Genomic DNA, 17,559 nt, shown 5'->3' on the forward strand with positions numbered 1-17,559 from the left:
TCTATTTAATGTAAGTACATTCCTTAGAATGCTTTAGTTTCCCAAAAGATACAAATAATGCTCTCATCACAGTAATTAATTAACACAGAGAAACATTAATAAATGTTATGAATAATCTTAAAATGTGTTTCTTTTACTTACATGCACTAAATATTCTGCAATATTATTTGCTGCATTATATTATTTTATGCTATATTATTTTTTTGCCACATTATGATTACACTGTTATACTCTTATACTATATGAATATGATATTACTATACCCTGAAATATCGTGATATTATTTTAGAGCCATATCGCCCACCCCTACTATCTATCTATCTATCTATCTATCTATCTATCTATCTATCTATCTATCTATCTATCTATCTATCTATCTATCTATCTATCTATCTTTTTGTTGTATGGAGTCGGTGTTCCGCACGTGTGACGTTGTTTCACACGAACTGCACAGTAGTGCACATGTTTTGTATGACGTAGTGTGGAGAAACAGCACGACTGGAGCCCAATAGAGTCCGGCTGCAGAGAAAAGTCCGCGGGATTTTAAATCTAAGGGCGATTTTTCTGCGATTCACCCGCTTTTTAAGCAGGCCAGCAGTCTCAGCGCTCAGCATGTCTGTTAACTACGCCGCGGGGTTATCTCCGTATGCGGATAAAGGAATCTGCGGGCTGCCTGAGGTAAATAACGCTAACGGTAGCTAAAGCCGCCGCCGCTGCTGCTGCTGCACTGTTTACTGCTTAGCTAAGCTAACTAGCCTACCTTGGTTAGCTAGTTTAGCTAAGCTTTGTTGTACCGGTGTGTGAAGGTTCTTGTCAGACACTTCGTTGAAAAATGACATTTACTAAATAATTATTATGTTTATTACTGTTTTTTATGTAACGTTACTAGCTACAGTAAAGCTTTGTTTTTAAATGAAGGCTAGCTTAGCCTACATAGCTAACTAGTGACTAACGTTAAATAAAGTCAGGTAGCTTTACCTGAGATAGTTGACGTTAAACTAAGAGCTGCATTCGTTGATGCTAGTAAGCTAAGCTAGGTTAGCTAACAAGTTAGCAAGAAGGTTTAGTAGAAAACACTAACGTTACAGCATGTAAGCTTGGCATAAGCATACCCTGCTTGTTAAGCAGTCTGTATAAAACAAGATAAGTTAATGTATTTTGCATTTAAAGAGCCCATATAACAGAAAACCCGACCATAATAAGAGTCTCTGTTCATTTGCCGGTAACGTTAGTTGCCAAAAGGTAGTTCTAATAAAATATGGCAGCTATACTGAACCCAAAAGAGCCCATGGTGGTGTAGTTGTGTGTCACAGACCCTTTAACATATGTGTATGTAAAATATACTAATTACAGCGCTTTATCCTTTATTTTAAATCATGAAGTTTCTGAGTGACATATGCTAAACATCCTGAGAATTACTTTTTATTATAGAACAGTGTGTGAATGTGTGTTTGTTCACCTCACCTTATTTCCAGAGTGTAGGTGTGCCATGGTGAAGTTATCCTGTGGTCAGGCTGTTCTGCAGTCAGTCGTATTTTCGAATGCTTTTATTTCCAGTTTTACGCTAATGTTTATGTTTGACACTTCCTGCTGTACTTTAGGACATCAATTTTTTTATATATATAAATGTAATAATAAAAACTGTTTTCCCTTTTTTTAATTATCAAATATTAATACAGTAGTAGATGAATACATGCAGAGCTTTGTGCAACAAGTGATATTCCCTGAAGACAAGGTATTTGTTCAGGACCATCCAAACATAGCCAGATATATATCCAGAAAGACAAACATTTCCTTAATGGCATCAGCTTACTTTTACTGTTAAGACAGTCGGACTGTGTTTTGGTCCTTTAGCTAAAATGTAAATTAGTTTGTGGGATTTAAAGCTGAAGAAGTGTTTCAGAAGTGTTCACAGCTGTAAACACTTGGATAAAATAATATCTGTAATATCCAGGTAACGTTAAATATTTAGATTTGGCAATTGTATAAAAAAAAAATCCTGAATAAATAAAACTTAAACAGAGTTGACATTCTGGCTCTTTCTATGAATCCATACTGTGAAGAATAGAAATTGTTTGTATTCCACAAATACAGTTAACATAATTAACTACGCTTTCTTTGTAATTAGATATGCAGTTGGCCAGTGATATTTTTTTTTTACAGTTGAAAACACCATTGAGCAGATTGTTCATTTGCTAATAGAAAAGACCAAATGCAGAAATAAGCAGTACGTCATAGAGCCACAGTATCTCCTGATGATCGGCCACATTTAAATACTTTCTCTCTTTTGCAGGAGTTTGATAGCGCAGAGGATTTGAAAGCTAAAGTGGAGACGTTGGCGCAGCTGATCAGAGATTCTCAGTACATGGTGGTGCACTCCGGAGCAGGAATCAGCACTTCTGCAGGGATTCCTGATTTCAGGTAACAGTCAGATTCACACTCCTTTTCCTCCACATGCAGTTAGATCAGAAGTTAGAAAGTTTCAAAGAACGTAACTTGCTGCTTTGATTTTTTTGTTAGTATGTTATCCTTTGGTAAATAAAGGTTCCCAATATAGGGTCCAGTTTAAATATGTTTTTACAGTACAGGATGTTATTTTTGATATTTTGACATTTAAAAAAAAATACTCAATACACCTCCAGGCAGTAGTGGTTTGCTAAAGTATTCATACCCCTTGAACATTTTTACCTTTTGTCACCTTAAAACCATGAACTATATTATAGTGAGATTTTAAGTGATAGACCTACACAAAGCAGTGAAACGAAAATGATGCATGGTTTTCGAAATTTTAATCAAAAAGAAATTTGACATGGTCTAAATGCAATGTGCTGTGTATTAGGGGTTGGCGATATGGCTCTAAAATAATATCACGATATATCAGGGTATTTTTGCGATAACGATATACTTGGCGATATAGGAAAACATAAATAATTCATTCATTTCAGGAATATAGTATAATAGTATAACAGTATAATCATAATGTGGCAAAATATATAATATAGCATAAAATAATATAATGCAGCAAAAAATATTGCAGAATATTTAGTGCATGCATATAAACTGCAAACTAAAACAATTATACAATAAATACACCTAAAGCTTCACAGTAAATAATAGACTACTTTTAAGACAGAACAGCCCTATTATCATGATATGGATTTTTAATATCATGATATTTCTGTGTCACGATATATTGTATACAATATAATATTGCCCACCCCTACTGTGTATGGAGAAAAAAATAACAGCTTCATTCTGTGGGGATACTTTTCTTCAGCAGTGACAGGGAAGCTGGTCAGAGTTAATGGGAAGATGAATGGAGTTAAGTACAGGGCAATCCGGTGAGAAAACCTGTTGGAGGCTGCAAAAGACTTGAGACCGGGAAGGAGATTCACCTTTAGACAAGACAATGACCCTTAACATACAACCATAGCTACACTGGGATGATTTAAATACAAATATTCATGTGTTAGAATGGCCCCGCCAATGTCCTGCTTTGTGTTGTGGTCCATCTCTTAATGTTTGCGGTTGTAAGGTGGAAAAATGTGAAAATGTTTAAGGGGCATGAATATTTTTGTAAATACAAAAATAGTAATACCTGATCAGTTTATTTATTTCACACTTGCAGTTTTATTTATTGATTTTTTTGGCTAATGCATTTCAATTAAAAAACAAAACAAAAAACAATGGTGTTTCTAATCAATATCTACCTGTCTTTTCTTCGGCATGCCAACATATCTCATTAAGAACACAGTTGTGGGTAGACAAAGAGCTTTTTGTTTTTTCACTATTGAGTATTTGAAGTCTGTTGTCATGATTGGCATGGACAGATTGATTCATGTTACCCTTTCAGTGTTTGAGGTGAAATCTTTTATTCAGTTTTTATACAATATAGCCTCAATTTCAATTCTGAAACAGTGATGCAACTGCCTGGTCTGGAGCGTAACAAGAGTTTTGAGCAATAACTGCAGAGGATGGAATAAGTCTGGTGAAATTGGTGACATTTTTCAAGAAGTGGGTCAATTAGCTCCTAATTTATTCCCAGTTGATCCACAGTTTTGTTATTTTGCTTTAAAACTGGTTTCAGCAGGTGCTCTGAAAACAAGCACTGCCTTCTGTAGAGGATGTGCTGCTGCACATACAGAGAGCTTTCACTAGATGGGGATGGAGAGCTTTGTTTTGGCACCATTGGAACATGCTGTCCATAACCCAGAAATCTTATCTGAATTTATTGCCACGGGACTACACGACAATATAAATAAACCATAAGGCTGCTTAAATAAAGGTACAGAAACAAATGGTGTACATTTTAACCTGTTTAGTTTGAACTCTTGAACACTTAACACTGGTGACACTGAATATTTTTATATCCATGTATTGAGGAATTAGTTTGTAGGAGAACTACAAACTAACAATTATTATAAAAGCTAAAGACCCAATGGCTGTTTGTGTTGCAGTAAAAAGGGAGAAGAAACATTTGTTTTATTATGAGTTGTAGCATTTAATTGCAGATTGTTCACAGGGTTCCAGACTTAATAAAACGACAAAAATAAATGTGGAGGTTTAAACTGTTAGGATACATTTAATGTCGTGAGATTTGTTTGTGATGTTTTGTTTTGTTCAGCTACTATAAACCAGTTTGATGCTATTGATTTGTAGTGGTAGTTCTTTATCCTTATACCCTAATGCTTCAAAAATGTGTCTGGATGTTGTCTGTGAAAAGACATTTATGTTAAGTCTCTGTTGGCTAAACATTTTTCCATTCATTGATTGGTGTGTTTATTTCAGAAGTTTTGAAAAAAAAAAACAGTTTTCCTGTGAAAAATGGCACATTTTCGAGTAAATATAAGGTTTGAACCAATTTCTCTAATGTACCTATTACAATACATGTCCCAACCTACAATCTCGCACATTAAATAGTGTTTAAAATAGGTGCATCATAATTACAAGTGTGTGCAAGAAAGTAAATATAGTGAAAAGTTTGTGTTCCTGCGCATGTATTTGTAGAGTTAAATTTGCTTTAATATAGAACGCTAAAACGATGCGCTTTTAAACACAGTTTTTTCAATAGGACATGCAGCGCAGATGTACATGTAGTAAACGAGTCGTGCAGCTGCGAGTAGTAGATGCAGCACAGGATTCATGTGTAAACAGCATGGAGCAGCAGAGACAGCGTTTGGTCATAGCTGTGTTAATAAGCATTATCTGGCTTATCGCCGTTTAATCAGATTAAACGGCGCCTTATCAACAGTTTAGCTCAAATAAAAGGACTATATTTGATAGCTGGGTCAGATCAAGACTGAATCACACTCTCAGCACAAATGAACCGCTCTAGAGTTCGTTTTGATCGATTCGATTTTATTTCCGATTTTAGGGTCACGATTCGATTCGGTTCTCGATTTTCTTTTTTCTTTTTCTTTTTTTTACAGCAGAGAGGCTTATTTCAAAAGGTGGGCTTAATATAAGTGATGCAAAGTGATACAAGTGATCTGTCGTACACCACATTAGGCACTAATGGTCAAATTTTTATAATTTAATTAAGATATATATGTAATGCCATCTAGTGGCTTTTTTTGTAGCAGCAGTGTGCATTATTAAAACAGCAACGTGCAACATAAAATAAATAATAAAAAAAATACAGGAACAGTCATGTACAAAATAAAAGAACAATTAGAGCTTTAACAAACTGAACTCTATCCTACTATAACAGTTAAACATGAAAAATAAGACTTAAGAATGACATGCTTTTTTTATTTAACAAAGATATATTATTAACTTTGTCTGAGAGAAAGATGCTCCTTAAGGTACCAAAACTATTAACATATTTGAGGATAGACAAAACAACTGTTATTTTTATATATTTTTTATATAGTTTTCCTTTAAGAAGATGAGAATGTGCACATTCATTGGAGAAAGGGCTGCTCTTTGAGCAGTCACAATGCGGCCACAGCGTGCTGCGCCATTGGCGTAGCATACTGCTCCATTTGCGTAGCGTGCGTCGATCCTCTTTTTGACTTTGAGGCTCGAGACCATGACATAATTTTGATCGATTGCGATGAAATATCGAAATTGTGACACCCCTAGTAAAAACGCAGGTTATTCCTAGATGCATCTAACTTACACTAGACATTTCAGGTGAATAGAATTGTGAAGATCTAATGAGCTGTATATGAATGATTTAATATACAAAATCATTACTTTAATCTCAGAACTGGTAACTAAGAGCACTAAACCTGCTCACAGTGCTCGCTTCAGCTCTGAGGCGGGTTGTTGTTGATCTTCACAGTGACCCCTGGGCTGATCTGAGTGCATGTTTTGTAGGCACAGTAGAGTTTTAGTCGTGGTGTTTAGATTTTGTGTCACACTCTGTGCAGTTAATGCATGCTTGTGATTCAGAGTCCAGGTCTTCAGGTACTTTACTGCTGCTGTACGTCATTACACACTTAACCTGTAACATTCTGACCTCCTTATGCAGCAGCACACACAGGAAACACTTAGCTATTATTATTCTTTTTTTTTTATTCTACTAATTAAACCCTGACAGTGGCTCACACACTTACCATTTATATACTAATGACCTTTCAGCGCTTCTCGCTTATGGGCTATTACTTGGCTTTTAACAATTAACATTTTATCCACTAATATTTAACAGCTGCAGTTCTAAAAGTTCTGAAGCTCTCACAGTAATCATTACATAACAGTGCTAATTTTAGTAGTTGATATTTTTCTGATTGTAAGAGAATGTGCATTGGTTAAGATTGTACATATGTTTCTTAATTTAAACTGCATTATAAACCTTATTCCATCGGGCACTTCACCATGTTAGCAAAAGTAACTGTTCGGGGTTGATTGCTGTGTGTTTTTGGGGCTAATACTGATCACCAATACCGATCAATGACAGGGATGGATGCCACATTCACTTTTACTTTTTTACTTTTATTCTGATAATGCATCATTGTGCAGGGCTTCTGTAATGTTTGTTTCATTGTTTCTTAGGCTATATATACCTTACTCACTGTACTGTGTGATGTACTCCCAAAAGGTGGATCCAGTTAGTAGCCTTTACTCTTTATGGTTAAATGAGGAACTCCAGGGTCTTATAAGCTCATGCAGTGCTGAATATGGATAAAACCAGATCAAATCAGATTTGATAAATTGTTGATTGCATGTTTGGGCTGTCAGTCGATGCAGATGCATAGCCGATTGGTTCAGAATTTGTTTGACACAGAATCATAAATCACCATTATGCTAGTTTCAAGCATTGTACAACAATGTGGTAAATTCAGCTTTACTGTCAAATTGGTTTGACTTGGCCACATAGACTAATAATCAACATACAAACTAAATAACAAAATAGAATAGAATCTGTTTTATTTTATTTTATTAACTGATTTTTTTTATTTTATTTTAATGCATATTCCCTTTTCCCCTCATTCAGATATTAGTTTTTTTTTTGTTGCCACATTTTTGTTTGTATACCTTAAATCTGTTTTTATGCAGCAGTTCCAGGATCCCATCCATGTTCTTTTAATCACAAAAATTATAGAGGCCAAACAACATTTTATGCTTTGCTTGACATAGTTTTTCAATGAATATCTTAATTTAAAATGTATTCTTTCTTGTTTAAATATATCAAAATATGTCAGTTGCAGTGAATGATATAAAGATGAAAAAGACCCAATGTTTTAACATTGTGAAGATGTAGAAGGTAGAAAACTCTTTATGGATGTGATAGTTGGACAAAAGTGAAAGCAGCAGGAAAAGTAACGGATTAATTTGGTCTTTTGTATCCTTAGAGAGAGAAACCGAGAGAGAGAGAAACCGAGAGAGAGAGAGAAACCGAGAGAGAGAGAAACCGAGAGAGAGAGAAACCAGGAGAGAGAGAAACCGAGAGAGAGAGAAACCTAGAGAGAGAGATAGAGATAGAGACCGAGAGACGAGAGACCGAGAGAGAGAGGACGAGAGAGCGAGAGAAACTGTGAGAGAAACCGAGAGAGAGCGAGAGAAACCGAGAGAGAAACCGAGAGAGAGACCGCGAGAGAAACGGAGAGAGAGCGAGAGAAACGGAGAGAGAGCGAGAGAGAGAAACGGAGAGAGAGAGAAACGGAGAGAGAGAGAAACGGAGAGAGAGAGAGAAACGGAGAGAGAGAGAGAAACGGAGAGAGAGAGAAACGGAGAGAGAGAGAAACGGAGAGAGAGAGAAACGGAGAGAAACAGAGAGAGAGAGAGAAAGAAACGGAGAGAGAGAGAGAAACAGAGAGAGAGAGAAACAGAGAGAGAGAGAAACAGAGAGAGAGAGAGAAACAGAGAGAGAGTGACAGAGAGAGGAGAGTTGGTATTGTGTTGGTATTGTGCATCTATTGTCTACGTCTACAAACGCCTACAAAAGCCATGAGTGCAAGCATCAGAACTGAACCTTGGAGCAGTGGAAGGTCATCTGATGATCCCATTAGTCCTGTGTTCTTTGACATCACATGAATGACTGGGTACATGTGCACCATTTACCCGGGTAAGTGTTGATACACCAGGATGCGCTGTGTGAAGCAGAAGAGGAGAAGCTGGTGGAGGCTGTGGGGTGTGATGCTTCAGGCAGTGTTTTCTTGGGAAACCCTGAATAGATATGACATAGATGTCAGTTTAATACAGGGAAACTACCTAATGCCCTGCCACCTCCAATTTTCCACGCCATAGTGGAATTTTCCTGTCAGCCAGTTAGTGTGCACCACATGGTTCCCCATCAAAGCCTCAGAAAGAAAATGATCCACTCTAGGTCGGCCTCCTCTGTCATAGGGGTGAACTTGGCCTTCTTACAACCTTCACAGCGATTGTGTACAGCCGGCTTGGTGACAGAAGGGTGTGAGTCATTAGACTGAGTGATGTGGAGAGAAGCTGCTCGTTTTGCCTCCAGTGTTCCTCCCATTAATGTTTCATAGGAGCAACAACTGTCAAATAGAGGCATTCTTGTGTGAAGGAGCGGAGCAGGCAGGCAGGGTGCTCTTCTGACAGGTGTGTATACATAAACACACACACAAATATACACAGTTATTCCAAATACACATATATATCTCTGAAGATCTGGAAAAGCCACACACACACACACACACACACAAATTCACGCAAATACACCCAGACAGAACGGAAGAAGAGCAATCTTAGACATCACACACACACACACACAGTTTCCCTCAGCCTAAATATAGACTGTTCCAGGGTAAGCTTGTACTGCCAGCCAGATACATGTCACAATACAGCATGTTACTATGAGGGAACAGAGCAACAACATGGCAAAGCAGTTTCAGTCAGAGTAGCAGGAATTTTAAGCAGTATGTCAAGAAGACAAGTGTTTTTTTAGGTTGGAATTACTGCTCCTATTAGAAGGTCAATATCTTCTATTATTCTTTCTATCCTGCCCCCCATGAGCTTGTTCGCTCTCCTCCAGCTGTAGACACTGTATCAGTATCAGTGCCAATACTGGCACTTACACACTGAATCAATATTACCAAATGACACACACACAGCTGCTGTACCATGATGCAGTTACTGACCTGCATGCATGCCACTAGATAATGCTTCACTGAAAACAGCACATTGCCGTACATTTACCTCAGCAGTGCTTCTCTGGTTATACTTTTACTTCAGCAGTTAAATTTGTGTTGTACATTTACCTGAGCTGCACAGTTTTTGTCGTACATTTACCTTAGCAGTGCTTCTCTAGTCATGTTTTCACCTCTACATTACTGCTCTAGTCACATATTCAGCTCACTAGTGCAATTGTCTTCATAAATTTACCTCAGTAGTTCAACTCTAGTCATACTGCCTTAGTAGTGCAGTAAAAAATTTAACTCTTTAAGTCACATATGAAATTTTGTGAGATTAATACAGTAAAGCCACTTTTACAAATGGCATCCACCATAGCTGCTTGCTTGTTCAGACTCAGACAAATGTCCCTTGTCATCACCAGTGATGGTATAGTTACTTTGAAAAAGTAATCAGATTGCTTTTCTTGTCTTTACGATTTACGCGCTCTGGGCACAGAAAACTTGCAGACCAATCACGTGTGGTGTAAAATCTTCAAACACACTCCTCTGCCAATCAGATCTGTGCAGACCGCTGCCCTGGCTAGTGAATTGGGACGCGGCCGGGAAAAAAACGCCTTTATGAAGAGATAGGGAGCCCGAGAACTGGAGGAAAAACGAGAATGGGCGGAAACTAAAGACACGCCGAGCACGAGAGAGAGACAGGGGAGAAAGCGAGACGCGTGTGAGCAGAGAGAGGTGTGAGGTGGAGAGAGAGAGAGTAACTTGGATAAGTAACTTTAATCTGATTACTGGATTGGAAATAGTAACAATTTAGATTACTCGTTACTGAAAAAAAGGGTCAGATTAGAGTAACGCGTTACTGACATCACTGGTCATCACCTACGTTTTGTTGCTGTCTTCTTAGCAGAATTAATTTCTAGTGTAAGCTGTATTGCTTCATTATATGCATGTATCCTGTTAATAATGAAGATTTTTTTCTCCACCTTTCTCTTACCACTTGCTTCTGCAAGCAGCCGGTTATTTTAACTGCCCCAGCCCTCCTCTTTTAGTACCCAGCAAGCGACAGTTCCCACCCACTCTAACCTGATGGCGGTTTTCCCGCTATTACTGTGGCTCTGCAAAGTTGATCCCGCCCACCAATGACTTTGAGGATCAGACAGGACCCGTGTGCAATCCCCCCCCCTGGTGCAGAGCTTTAAAGTGAATGTCTGAATCGTCCTTGACGACAGTGAGAACTGTAATTTCCTGTCCCGCTGTCCTGACTTACCTTTCCTTGCCCTTGGTAGTCAAACAATCAGACAGTCGTTAAAAGTTGAACCCTGAAGTTGGGGTTACATCGCAGCAGGCAAATACAAATATAAGTCAATAGAATAGAGAAGAGACAATCTAATATGAAATGAAGGCCCCCCAGACATTGGAGTTGAAGTTTGAAGGTTCCATTTGCTGCAGCTGCTGTGTTAAGATTTTTGCACTGTTCAAGTAGCAAGTTTGACATGCAGTTATTTAGTAATTTATTATAACGTATATTATATTATAATTAGGAGGTAGCATGATACCACTTTTTTAAAGTCTGATTCTTTTTCCCTCTAAGCTGCACTTAAATGCACTTAACATGCTTAACATGGTCATCTTGACTATAGCCTCAAGAGACTTAAGCTGTCCATACACTACACGACTTTGAAAAGACTCTGAAAAGACTTTTAACATACTGAACAGATTAAAGTCTGACACCCTCTCGCATCTAAAGACTCCTCACTGACGTTTTACTCACAGAATAGTCACAGGTTAAGATTTTGCAAAGACTGGGGATCACTAACTGCAAGACTGCAACTAGATTCTAGATTATTACTAGATTAGAACTAGATTATTTCCCATCATGCTTCTGGTGAAGTTTACATATACACAATACATTGTGTATATCAATACTGTGATCTATTAGAGAGTTACAACTTTTGTCCCCATCAACGGTTTATTTTTCTACCACACTCATAGAATACATTTTGTGTTCAACACCGCCTATTACAATTTCACTGCTGTACATTTGCCTTTGTTTTAGATCAAATTAATAATGAAGAACTAAAAATTAATAAAGAACATCATTCTTGCAAAATGTGTATTTATTAAACTTGTTCGTATTAAAAATAACACTGCACAATGAGACATAGTGCAAAATAAAAAAATAACTATAAATATAATTACTTTGAAGTGCTACCTGTGTTTAAAATACTGTATATATTAAAGTAAGAATCATATAAGACCAATTAACTGCAAAATTTGTTCTTTTTTTATCGTTTCTAATCAGTCTTGTGAAATGTATTCTTGCCTCTTTCTGTAATTCTCCTATTGGTTGTTGACATCACTATTTGCATGAGCCAAGTCTCAAGACTCGCAAGAATATTAAACAAGAATGAGAGCCAGGACGTGATCACGACTGACTGAAACTTTTAGTTTCTGAAACTCTAGCACTGAATGATGGAGATGACGCGACCGCGACTCGACTGCAGCTCAACTTCAGCCAGACTCTCATGATTTTACTTATCTCTTAAATTTGTCTGCGACCAGAGAAATCTCTTAAAAATCGTTAGGTATAGGATCGGCATTAGGCTGAGCTTTTTTTATAAGTCCAGAGAACTGCTCATTAATGATGGTTCTTAGCCTTCATCAAGCTCAGAAGCTAGCTAAGTTACTTTTTGTTTATGCTGGATTATTAATTAAATCTCATAACTCACCACCCTCTCTCTCTCTCTCTCTCTCTCTCTCTCTCTCATCATTCTCACACTGTAAATCAAATACTGTCCTTCCCAATAAAGCTTTGAATTGTACGGGTTGGTGCCAAATATCAAGGCTCCAGAGACCTTCTCAATCAGTGTTGGGTCTTTGCCTCTGTTTGGTCTGGATACTTTAGCCATTAATCTCTGTGTCTGAGGGTTATTGCTCTCCCCTTCACTTCTTTCTTTAATGGCAGAAAGTAGTTCTCATGTGATGCGAATGACAATAAAATCTCCTTGAATCCTATTTGCACCACCCCCTCACACTTTTTAAGGTCCCCTTCCTTCTTCAGGAAGCTTCCTTCAGCAACTCCAAGTTCTAACAACCACTCTCAAATTTGATTCAGCTCTTTTGGGAAGTTTGTGAGTTTTGTTTTCCCCGGTTATTTAGAGCAGCCAGACAGCATTGGTATTCTTTGTTTTGTATTTTCCCTCACCTTCTGCGTGGCGTTTACTTTCCACCTGTTTTCAAGTTGTTGTTTTTTTAGTTAACCGCAGCTTTAATGCAGAGGGAGCATGTTTGCCTCACAAAAAATAACAGCTTGTATTATTTTTTTTTTAGTTTTTTTTTTTTTTTTTACTCTGGCCATATTTAGGTCTTTAAGTCCTCATTGTTGCTGCATTGGTCAATACATAGCATGTTCCATTAACCTTCATGGAACAACCTACCCTTGCGCCTTAGGCAGGTCTTTTCACTGTCTGTTTTTAAAACTAGTCTTAAAACCCATTTTTATTCTTTGACTTTTGACCCAAATTGAGATTTGTTCTTGTTTTGGTAGTTTTTTCTTTCTACTTTTTTATCTGTTTTATTAATTAAATTTTATTTTATTGGGTTTTTTTTATTGTTTTTTTTTTACCTTGTTTTTTATTTTAGTGTTTGTTTTATGTTTTATAATTATTTATGTACAGCACTTTGTTTCAGCTGTTGTTGTTTTCAAAGTACTTGAGTTGAGTTCACCTTACTTGCTCCCCTGGGTTCAAATTCTGCTTTTGAATTTGTTCCTTTTTGCGGTTAAGCTGTTCTTACAATGAAGTGTGCACTGCACTCGCCACTCACAACAATGCAAGCTGCTATCAACTGTGGATATGCGCTTTCCAGTTGGTTGCAGAAATGGGATGAGCTTTCAAAGGAGTGTGTTTGTAATGGCTGTTTGTAGATAGCATGTTAGCTGATCTGTGATTGGCTGCACAAGTAGCCACCAAAGTGCGGCATGCAAAAGTTGAAATTTTTAAATCACTTTATTTGACCCTGTGCATCTTCTGCAGCGTTTACATAAGAGCGAAATAGCAAATTTTCTGTTTGTTATTGTGATCTAACTGTTCTGCTCTTGGATCCAATCAACACTAGAGCATGTTTGCTCACCGATAAGTGTGTCAGTGTTTTCACCAAATCGACCTGGGATCAAATCCCTCACTAGGCTGCCCCATTGCAAGAATGCCAGCATGGGTTTTGGGGTTTTAGCATTTTGCATAATAGTTTTTTTTTCATCCAGTATTTATACTAGTGATTTTGGACAGTATTAAACCAATACTCGTATGGAGCATCGAATCGTCACACCCTTAATCATAATAGAAACTTGTGGAATTGTGTCTAAACTTTTTTTTTTTACGGCTTTGAAGATGATCAAGGTAAAAACTGGTGGGGAGAAAACACTAAAGCATGCCTCAGTAAAGGTGTATTAATAAAAATGTGAAACTTTTAACTATCAACAGTAGAGTTTCTCTACAAAACCAAGCAGCTGGAGCTCAGCAGCTGGAGAGACACAGTGGCTTGGCCTGGGGTAAGGCGGCAAGGTTTCGTGCTCTGTGTCTAAGCCAGTGGAGGTGCCTGTTGGCAAGAGAGAAAGAATGATAGAGTTTCCTCATTAGCACAGACCAACCGTGCATGCATCTGATGTCCTGCTATCCTCAGACAATGGCACACTGGCGGTCCACAGCAGAGGTGCTGAACTGCTGAATTACACCAGAGTTTCAGCACCTTGGACAGTGTCTGTGGTCCCGCACGCAGTTCCTTTGGCTGTAGCTACAGCACAAGAACAGGAGTGTACAGGATAGAGCACTTTCTAGTGGTGAGGCTCCTCATTCAATGCATATTTTACTGCATGTTCACTGTTAAACGTTTAGGACCCTAGACCATTTGTGCAGTATATTTTGGATAATTTTAAGCCACTCCTGGTTCAAAAATTTGAACAGTACAGCTTGATTTGATGGCTTGTGATCATCCATCTTCCTCTTGACGATATTCCAGAGATATTCAAAGAACAAATCAAAGAAACTAATCATGGTCTCATATTTATTTCCAGAGCTGTATATTATACAGTTTCTGTAAAAATTTTAATATAGCGTACAAAATACAGTATTTCCCTAACACTTAGCCAGCTGCTCTATCTAGCATTAGTAATGTTAATCCTGTTTAAACCCACTTTATCAAACTTTCTGCAAGTCCCGCCCACACTGAAACCTCACTGGCCGAATAAGCACAAGGTGAGGCCAATCAGGATGCTCTATTTCTCACTATGTGTGTGCGTGTCTTCATCGCTCGCCCCTTTTTTTCTTGCGCGCTATCTCTCTTCACTCTCTCTCTCTCTCTGGCGCTCCATCACATATTAACGACGCGTCACAATAAAACTTAATATCACAATTTTTTATAATAGTCGACATTGTCTATAACGTTGACTTATCATTGCAGTTCTTCTTAGAACACTGTAACACTTACAAACAGCAACAACTCTTTTAAAGCATCCCTCCTTTCTCTTCCCCACTCCAACAAATAAAACTTGGACTCTAAGTAAGTGGGTATGAAATAATTCCTAACATTTTTATAATTTTAATGAGCAGGAGGGATTCTATGATCCGAGGTTTAGGGATGTTGAGCACACTCTGAACCCAGACACACCGCCCTCCCTTAGAAAAACATGGACGGTGTTTAATAGGTTTAAATACCCATTATTAAAAGCTTAGTCTTGAGGAAAAAGATGTGGATTAATCATGATTAATCAAATAATTCTAATGTGATAAATTAGATTTTTTTAATTTATTGGCACCACTGAAATCTCATACTGTTATGAAAAAGCTGGAAAAGTCATGGAATTTTAAAATATCAATTTCCAGGCCTGGATAAGTTTTGGAAAAATAAAAATACTCAATGTTTTGGAAAAGTCATGGAAATTTGCAATCTACAAATCTTTTTGACAAAGAAAAGCTATTTTAAACTACCAAATACATCCACTCAGACTTAGCTCAGTAATTTAGCCCTACATGATGGAACTCTCAAGATTTTACACACATTTTATTATTGAAGATTGTGTTTCAACATTGCAAAAGATGAATAAATATAATTAATTTTAGGCCTATTGTAATCAATGTTTATAGATTGATTTTTGGTTTTGTTGTCCATGTCTGTACTGATGTTTCAACAATCGTATTGTCATGAAAAATTTGCGTTGATGGTATGAATAAGTCATGAAAAAAGTCATGGAAATTTATTGGTTAAAACTGTATGAACCCTGGTGTGTTTGGTGTTTGGTGACAGCAAACATTCAAAACTGCTTTCCCAAAATCTACTCGTGCTTTTAAAGGAAAAGTATTAATGTAAGTGACATTACTGAATATGAGAGACTGTAGTTTTACTGGACGCTGTAGGGAAAGTAGAACCAGCACAGTCCGTACATTCATTATTAACTGCAAATGAGACTAAATTTAGCCTTTTTTTCCTCTTCTATACTCTCTCAGTGTAATGGATTACAGTTTGAGCTGCTGAGGATCTGTTTCTGCTAGAACTATGCGGGATGGATATCCAGTTTTTTTTTTTCATTTCATTTAGTTTTTCCCCAGTGTGGCCAGATGAGATCTATCTAGCTTTTCCTGTGTAAACACATCATAACATACATTCATTCCATTTCACTGCTAACACACTGTAAACATGAGTTTTCACCTGTTACTATCAGTGGACCAGTTCTAAGCATGCAATGAATAAAAAAAGACTTTGTCTTTCACCTGCTGTGATTTTCTGTGGTTTCCTGTGGTTTCCACTATGATGCCGAGAACATAAAATCAGAAGCGTGGAATTGAGTAGTTGCAAAAAGATTTAAGATAAGAAGAAGAAAATGTGCAGAACTGGAACAAAAAGGTTTTAGAATTTTTATTTAATTATATTCTAATTTCTTTCAGTAGGGCTGAGAAGGACTGTGCAGTATTGGGGGTGGGGGGAATAGGCTGCAATATTTTCTTGTTCTTTGATGTTGAAAAATACAGGATTTGTTAACATTAAATTTTGCCAGAATTCAATGATCCAACATGCAGTGATACTATTGATGCAATCTGTGTATTTATAACTGTTGTAAAAGTAATGGTACTATGTAGATCTTTGTTTTAAGCAGCAAAAAGTGTAGAAAGTGTAATTTGACATTGCACAAAGCATGGCATGCCCTGAGATATGACTATTACACATGTATACATTGCGATATTAAAGCTCACCTTCTGCGAAAATCCGATTTTTCTTGTTTTTTGTGGAATACAGTAGGTCTCTCCGAGTTGAATGTGTACACCTGCACATTAAACTGTTTTGCAGCCCCCATTGTCTGCAGGAGCTAAGCAAAGAATTCCCCCCTCCCCCCCTCCGAAAAACGGGTGAATTTTGAATTATCTTTCTGCCTACGTAGGCAGAAACTCACAGACCAGCCCACCTTGGCTCGAGAAACTCCCAGAGGCGGAGCTGAAGCGACGCAACATCACCGCTCATCAGTTAGGAGGTGGGAGGCAGTGAGCGGCAGAGCGGTGGAGGGGCGTCGCAGTGCTCCTAGCCAATCAGAGGAGAGATATTTGCATGCTGTTTGCATGTATGAATATTCATGAGCAAAGCTGGAATCCGGTCATTTTGGACACACCCCTAAAACAGTCCATTGAAAAAGAGCTGTACAGAGACACCTGAACACTTTTTTTTTTTTTACAAAAACGGCTCACATGTCATTCATTCATACTAGAGACCACAACTAGACATTTTAAAATGAAAGAAAAAACGACGGAAGGTGAGCTTTAAAGCTCAAATGATATTGATATTGTGCAGCTCTACACCTGAGGTTGTAAAACATGTCGACAGCTATATATTATGTGAGAATTATGCAGAGATTATTATGTAGAGACTAGCTTTACCAATTGCGTGGAAAAGCACAGTGTTAACTGTAAAATCCAGAATGAAACAGATTTTTAAAATTCAAAGCATTCCTCATTATTTTCTGCAAATTTTACTGACA

At 37.5% G+C, this 17,559-nt stretch overlaps 1 protein-coding gene across 1 annotated transcript in view; it reads left to right on the plus strand.

Annotated features, from left to right (window-relative positions):
* The first annotated feature begins 481 nt into the window (after positions 1-481).
* The window catches only part of sirt6 (sirtuin 6), a 44,347-nt gene continuing 27,269 nt past the window's right edge, over positions 482-17,559 (plus strand). Inside the window, exons 1-2 of the mRNA XM_022678958.2 lie at positions 482-678; positions 2,294-2,421. Of these exons, the coding sequence (XP_022534679.2) occupies positions 613-678; positions 2,294-2,421 (194 nt within the window). The 5' untranslated portion in view covers positions 482-612. The remainder of the gene's footprint in view (positions 679-2,293; positions 2,422-17,559) is intronic.

Source organism: Astyanax mexicanus, chromosome 4, assembly GCF_023375975.1.
Source record: "Astyanax mexicanus isolate ESR-SI-001 chromosome 4, AstMex3_surface, whole genome shotgun sequence".
NCBI lineage: Eukaryota > Metazoa > Chordata > Actinopteri > Characiformes > Acestrorhamphidae > Astyanax > Astyanax mexicanus.